The 7,951-nt window shown below is 33.2% G+C and overlaps 2 protein-coding genes across 2 annotated transcripts in view; both read right to left on the bottom strand.

The window, feature by feature from the left end:
* Positions 1-520, bottom strand: part of LOC117113431 (anti-sigma-I factor RsgI2-like) — a gene marked incomplete at both ends in the record, with an annotated part of 3,272 nt that extends 2,752 nt beyond the window's left edge. Inside the window, 1 exon segment of the mRNA XM_033256756.1 lies at positions 510-520. Coding sequence (XP_033112647.1) covers positions 510-520 — 11 coding nt within the window.
* Positions 521-637: 117 nt separating this feature from the next.
* The window catches only part of LOC117113421 (lactadherin-like), a 41,884-nt gene continuing 34,570 nt past the window's right edge, over positions 638-7,951 (bottom strand). Inside the window, exon 5 of the mRNA XM_033256741.1 lies at positions 638-3,222. Coding sequence (XP_033112632.1) covers positions 3,103-3,222 — 120 coding nt within the window. The 3' untranslated portion in view covers positions 638-3,102. The remainder of the gene's footprint in view (positions 3,223-7,951) is intronic.

Here is a 7,951-nt window from a genome sequence, read left to right as displayed (position 1 = left end):
AAACTATTAAGATTTTCTACGTATTTAACAGAGAAATGAAATTGAATGACTTTAAATGACCATCTGACCATGTCACAGGTGCTATAAATCCTTGACCATGAAAATATATTTTTAGACATCATAATTCAAATTGGAAGTTGTTTAAAAGCCGATATATTGATAAGTATAGGTTTTGCGTGGCAGCCATTTTGAAATTTAAGATGGCTGCCAGAATGACCTCGAATGAAATATTGTAGTTCATAGTAAAAAGTTTGAATTCTGAGAGCCTGGGTAGGATTCTAATGTAAAATTTGACAATTACGTAATTTTAAAGATACCATACAATATTTGACCTTGAATGACCTTACTTGACCCATTTGTGGCAATCTGACCAGGTCAAAAATGATATGATGGTATTCCTTGATCATATAAACATACTCTTAGACATTAGAATTATAATTCCAAGTGGTTTAGAAGCGGAGATATAGATAAACATAGGTTTTATTAGGCAGCCATTTTGAAATCCAAGATGGCCGCCATAATGACCTCGGATGAGGTGGTTCCTACCAAAAATTGAATGCTATGACCATAAGGAGCATGTAAAAAAAAATTGGTGCTTTTGTCCGGAACGTCCACATTAAGTCCAAATATGGCCCTAAGCTGCCGTACTAAATATTTTGTACTGTAAAATTACGCCAGTTTATAAATGAACATTACGAACTCCAACGTTAATTAACGTAAATATTGATTTTGACCTGTTAAATTACGGAAAACAGTAATATGACGACGTAAAATTAAACAGCAAACACATTAAATTTACGAATTCATCGTATATTTACATAGCAATTCCTTTTCTTTATTACTACAATACTTAACGGTTAAGGTAGGTAAATTTATACCAATTTGTAGCTTAAATTCCGAGCTCTGACATTAAAACACAATGGCGATTTTATCCTGTAGAAAAACGATATGATACCTGTAATTTAGGCTACAACAAATCAACAACATCGTATTTTTATTATACAAGATACCGTTAAAATACAATTTTACGGTAGTTAACGTTATTTTCACAGTAAATTGGATTTTAGTAAACGTAAAATAACAGACACTTTTTTACTGATAGTAGGATTACAACGGCGAACGTAAAATTACTGAAAAATGTTAATTTTACCCGCGAAGGTGAACCGTTATTTAACATGGCGAAGTGTGAGTTCAGTCTCATCATTGTTATACAAAAATACCGTTAAAATTCATAGTACTTGTTAAAACAATATTTTGTACTGTAAAATTACGCCAGTTTATAAATGAACATTACGAACTCCAACGTTAATTAGCGTAAATGTTGATTTTGACCTGTTAAATTACGGAAAACAGTAATATGACGACGTCATTTAACCGCCGAACACATTGAATTTACGAATTCACCGTATATTTACATAAAAATTCCGTCGAAATACACGGACGATTTTTAACCTGTAGAAAAAAGATATGTTACCGGAAATTTACAACAAAACACCAATCTATCGTATTATTATATAAAAAATACCGTAAAAATACAATCACACGGTAGTGACCCTTGTTTTTACAGTAAACTTAATTACGGTAAACGTAAAATTACTGACATTTTTTACAGTGTGTGTACCATCCATGATGGCTGCCATAGATTTAGCCAATCAAATTTAGCCTAAGCGAAATCATTTGCAGTTGCATCCTCAACTTACACAGAAAGTTAAGTACAGCTAGTTTACCCGTATGTTTGAAACTTGAGCGTTGCGGTGTATGGGTGTAATGTACAAAATTTTAATTTTCATTCCTTGCTAATTTATTTTTGAATCAGCGAATCAATAAATCAACGTGACATTTATTTCACCAAAGACAACAAAAAACACATATAATGGGTGAGGGACCAGTTCAGAAGCCTAGGCTTGTCTCCACTGTCCCTTTAACAAATACAAAGACAAACATTCAAAAAAAAAAAAAAAAAGAAACAAACAAACAACAAAAAAGAGTATAAAAGTACCTATTGATAATTTAAGATAATTTCCTTTTTTAGGAGTTTCCTAAAAGTAAGTAAGTATTTGATTTTTTTAGTTTACTATCAATATTGTTCCATACCTGCGGGCCATAGACACAAATTGAGAATTGGCTTTTATTCAGCCTAACAAACGGAATACGAAGCCTATTACATTGCCTTGTCCAATAGTTATGAACATTACCTTTGTACTGAAATAGATCCTTAAACACATTTGGTAACATTTCATGGGTATGTTTATACATAAAGCATCCTACTTGTACCTTATTAATGTCAAAAATATTCAAAAGATTATGTTGATAATAGTGGTTCAGCATTGCACCTTTATGGTGATGATGTAATTATACGAATAATTCGTTTTTGGAGGTATATATTTTAACAAGGTTTGAGGGATAGTCACTTCCCAATATAATATTACCATACTGGAGGTAAGGCAAAATTAAATTAAATTGTAAAGAGCGAGTAAAACATTTGTAGGGAAAAACTGTTTGACTCTGCCAATTACTCCTATCGATAGAGATTTTTCTTGCAATTAAGTCAATATGAATTTTCCAGTTAATATGTTAATTTAAAATTATACCCAAGAATTGAACTTCTTTCTGTTGAGCTATTGCTTTACCATTGATTTTAAGACAATTGTCAATTTCAGGGCATTTCTTCTGAGTTGGATGGAAAATTACATAATTATTTTTAGCAATAAACAATAGTTTGTTAATGCTGAGCCAATCAGATACCTTTACAAGTTCATTGTTTATATTAGTTAACAGTTGATCAAGATTATCTCCTGATAGGAAAACAGTTGTATCATCAGCGAAAGATACCGTTTTAAATACATTACTAACCAAATGAATGTCGTTAACATAAATTAGAAACTGCAAAGGGCCTAATACTGACCCTTGTGGTACGCCACACGTTATGCCTGCGAGATTTGATTTATTTGAGTTAACAATGACATATTGTTTCCTACAACTTAAGTAACTAGAGAACCAATGTAAAGCAATACCTCTGATTCCATAGTAATGTAGCTTTTTAAGCAAAATATCATGATCAATAACATTCAAAGGCCTTAGAAAGGTCAATAAACACGCTGACTAAGAATTTCCTGTTTTCAAATCCTGTCGTAATGTTGGCGATAAGATCCATAATGGCATCAGAAGTCGAATGGTTTTCACGAAACCCAAATTGGTGATCGTTGAGGATAGTGTATTTATCTAAAAATAAGTATAATTTGGAATACATAATTTGTTCAAGTATTTTAGAAAATATTGGTAAGATAGATATGGGTCGATAATTTGTAAAATCATTATGTTTACCTTTTTTGAAAATTGGCAATACTTTAGCAATTTTCAGGTTATCTGGTACGATACCTTTTATAAACGACTGATTAATAATATAAGTCAGTTGTTTTTAAATGGATTATGCAGAGCCTTTGCCACTTTTGACGTTATGTTGTCGAAACCTGAACATTTGTTGGGATCTAGTTTTCGTATCAAGAACATCTTGTTCTATTAACAGGTTTTAAAAAGAAAGAGTGGCAATGGTTGCCAGTTAAGTAGTCGGATGGTGCAATTTGAACAGTAGGCAGAGTAATTGATTTTACAACCTCTCGACCTACGTTTACAAAATAATGTTTAAAAAGTCAGTAATATTCTGACTACCAGTGCATTATTATAATAGAGTGTATCTGGAATAGCATGTTGGGTTCCTTGAGGCCTTATCACAGAGTTGATAACATTCCATGTTTGCTTGATGTTACCTTTTGTTTGTTCAAATTTATTAATGTAAAACTGTTTTTTGGCAATTCTACACACGTTAATAAATTTGTTTTTAAACCGAGTATAAATTATTTTATTATACCTTTTATATAACACATGCTTCCACTGGCTCGATTTTACCAAGCCAGGTCTCATCCAGGGTTGCTTACTTCTTTTGGTACTACGAGACCTATTTCTATTACATATATGTTTATCATGTACACTTCTATAAATGTTATAAAAACAGTTATAAGCATCACTTGGATCACTTTTTTGATAGACCACAGACCAGTCTATTAGAGTTAAATCTTCATTAAAAGCATTCAACATTCGTTCATTAACTACATATTTGGTTTTATGATGTATTTCATTGCTCTTATTTATTTTAACAGGACAACCGATGTGGAATATCAGAAGATGATCAGATATGTCAGTTATTAGAACACCTGATACTTGTAGAATATTATCATCAATTACATTGGTAAATAAGTTATCAATCAAATTAGCAGAGTTGTCCGAAAAATACGTGTAGGTTTAGATATCAATGGATAAAAAGTGTTTGACATAATATTTTCAATAAATTCACCAGTGGGGTTGTGACAATTATGATTAAGTAAGTTAATGTTATAATCACCCATTATATAGCACTTTTTATTTTCATTGTTTATCAGATACTCAGATTTTTATTGTTATCAGATACTCCACTTGGCCTCGTTTTGGCTACGATAGTTTAATAATTTGTTATTACCATTACTTATTATCATTAATGAAATAATAGTCAGTCAGAGGGTTTATTTATGGTAATAATATGTGTACTAATCCTGAAGGTGGCGCTTTACTACAACGGCCATCTTGGACGGTACACATACATAACTCTGCATTGCTTCGCCATCTTGTCAGCACTCTAGTTGTTTAATAGCTCTATGGTTGTTATAGACGGTAATTGCTAAATACAGCGAGTTCAGCCGAGGGGCGTGGCTTCGTATGTTAACGTCATGGATAATTTCAGCTTTAGTTTGTTCTCGAGATAGAGTTATAGGCCAGGGTTGCCATTTGGCCTTTTTGATGGCCAGATTCCTCAAATCTGGCCGTATAAAAATTTGCCTGGCCGTAACGTTTCAAAAATCACGGCCAAAATATATTTGCCCGAATTTGGCCAAATTTTTAAAAAGTTTACATTTTTTGTTAGCTTAAATTCTATATTTGATTCTAATCATGTGCCTTTGTTTGTACTTACACTAAAGGCTTAACCTAGGCCTGTTACCCGGACCCCTTCAGCCGATTGAACGTAAGAGGGTTTATTTAAAAGATAACAGTTGTTCGGATGAAATATTATTATTTCATATGAAGTTTATCCTCATTTAAGCTTTATGAAGGCAGTTCAATGCAAGTTTGTACCATATATTGTGTGTGTTTGCATATGTTCCATCATAGTGGAGGTTCTATCTCTTTGGAATCTCTTTTGAATATAAATTAAGTACAGTACTTTAATTAATTTATTATTGCCCACATGAATTGTATAGGCCTAGGTGCTGCAGTGTTCTTTATGTAGAACTCGTTGTGATCATTCGGGTCTGATGGCACCTCCAATTTCAAGCAAGCGTTGTGCCAGAGACTTCTTCAAATTTACTCTAGAGTTAGGTTGTATATGAGAATGAAGAAGATAATTCTGATAGCAACATTGATATAATGTTTTAAGTACTGCGACAATAACATTCAGAGGCGAATTTAGAAAGTTTAGATATAAAGTATTTATTAAAGTTTTTATAGGTTTGTTTTAACGCCAGTTTGTGTTACCTGACTATAACTTAATTCACCGCGGATTTGCAAATAACAGACCCTTAAATGTTTTGCTCTAGCATAGTTACCAACCTGAGAGATTTGAAATGTGTGAGTGACTACACCATTTGGCTGAGGGGGGTTCCAGAGGCGGAGCCCAACTGGGGTGGAGAGGGCGTGGCCCCAGGCGCTCCGACGATCTGAGCATTAAAGCTGTTTTAAAACTATTTCAGGGAGTGTATCTTGACAATAACGGTGACATAAGTAAAAATATGTTTAGTTTCAATGTAATTGAGCACCCGAACAATGTTGACCTAAGCATTTCACTGATAAATTTTTAGTAACGCATCAGTGAAACAAATATTCACATAAATATTAAGTACTCTCTAATGACTCAATTACTGGTACTGGTACTTGTAGCCGTCTAATTTCAGACATTCGGCAGCAGCCATTGACATTATGTTGGCGTTAAAAGACTGCATATTGTGATGAAGGACCTGTGTACAAACAATTACCAAACACAAAAAATATGGAAAACTGAATGTTATTTACAAAATATTCTATTTAATGCTTATGGGTGAAACTTTCTTTGATAAATTGGCTTCTATTCAGTTGAATTTTTTCTGCATGATTATTTATATATATTTTTAAATAAAACCAAATTCTTTTAATTTTAAATACATCTCCCCTGAATTCGTGATAATTCGTTACCACGCATAGATTTGTGCTAAATGCGTGACAAATTATGGATCACGCATATGTTTTTGCAGGCTGCAAAATGTGTGTTTCATCCAAAATCACTTTGAAATGCGAGACAGTTGGTAACTATGCTATAGATCGACTACAATGTACCTTAATATTTAATACATTTAAATCAAATTTAGATCAATCTTAATAATGTGATTTTAAAAAGCAAAGGCGGATTTGGGGGTGGGGGTGAAAAAATTTTTTTTTTAAATTGATCGCCCAAACGCATCAGAGGTTATTTTTGGGCGTCTAGAAAACAAAAATTTCTCCAAGATGGTGTTATCTTTTTCGGCCCCGGACCCTCCCCCTTTCGCCTCTGAATTGGCCTACATGCCAGCAACTAACTAAAGAACATAGGCTATTTATAATGATGCAGCTGGGCATGTATTTTATGGTGATAATTAAAAGATGAAAAACAGTGAAAGTTTAAAAGGGGGGGGGGGTGTGCGGGGATGAGACAAGTGGCCATATTTTGCTTATTTAACCTTTCCTGAGTTCGGGAAAAATACTTAAAAAATTCAAAATTGTTGAGATGTAACGATAACAGAAACAAAACATGATATGATGAGACAGGAAAATCAGGTGAAAACGAGGCTGATCACTTTTTTCAGTAGCTTGGTAGCATTTTCTAACCAACTCATTAATATTCAAGACCAGTCTGTCAATTTTGGCGAGCAGCAGCTGATCGAAAAATCGTCCCGACGATTGAGCGACTAGCCTAGACAATACATCACTAGTGTGAAGTCTGATTTTTTTGTGATTGTTTACGTACGCAGTTACAGAGAGACGGTTTAGTCAACGTCAATTCAATCATGGAGGAATAATTCAATTGAATTAATAAACGTATATCAGACCGATGACTTGTTTGTTTATAATTAGGCCGGTGTAGGACCGGTTCGGCCGTACACTTGTTCGGCCGTATGATATTCATTGCCCAAATAAGGGTTATTGTATGGAACGCCGTGTAGTGTATAATCAAAGCGTGAATTGGATGTCACTGTACTGTACAGTGCAATGTTGACCGTGGGTTAGGTGGTGGTTCCAGGGAACCTTATAATAAAAATAACGATTACTAATAAAAATGTGTTGTTTGTTTTTACTTCTACTGGTGGTACACGGGAACCTAATAATAAAAATAACGATTACTAATGAAAATGTGTTGTTTGTTTTTACTTCTACTGGTGGTACACGGGAACCTAATAATAAAAATAATGATTACTAATGAAAATGTGTTTGTTTTTACTTCTACTGGTGGTACTGGTGGTACACGGGAACCTAATAATAAAAATAACGATTACTAATGAAAATGTGTTGTTTGTTTTTACTTCTACTGGTGGTACACGGGAACCTAATAATAAAAATAACGATTACTAATGAAAATGTGTTGTTTGTTTTTACTTCTACAGTACTGGTGGTACACGGGAACCTAATAATAAAAATAACGATTACTAATGAAAATGTGTTTTTTTTTTTTACTTCTACTGGTGGTACACGGGAACCTAATAATAAAAATAACGATTACTTATGAAAATATGTTGTTTGTTTTTACTTCTACTGGTGGTACACGGGAACCTAATAATAAAAATAACGATTACTAATGAAAATGTGTTGTTTGTTTTTACTTCTACTGGTGGTACACGGGAACCTAATAATAAAAATA

The sequence above is a fragment of the Anneissia japonica genome, unplaced genomic scaffold (assembly GCF_011630105.1).
Source record: "Anneissia japonica isolate Jap-2015-1 unplaced genomic scaffold, ASM1163010v1 scaffold493_len2256704_cov171, whole genome shotgun sequence".
NCBI lineage: Eukaryota > Metazoa > Echinodermata > Crinoidea > Comatulida > Comatulidae > Anneissia > Anneissia japonica.
The sequence above is the reverse complement of the archived record's forward strand: the minus strand, read 5'-3'. Positions and strand labels throughout refer to the sequence as shown.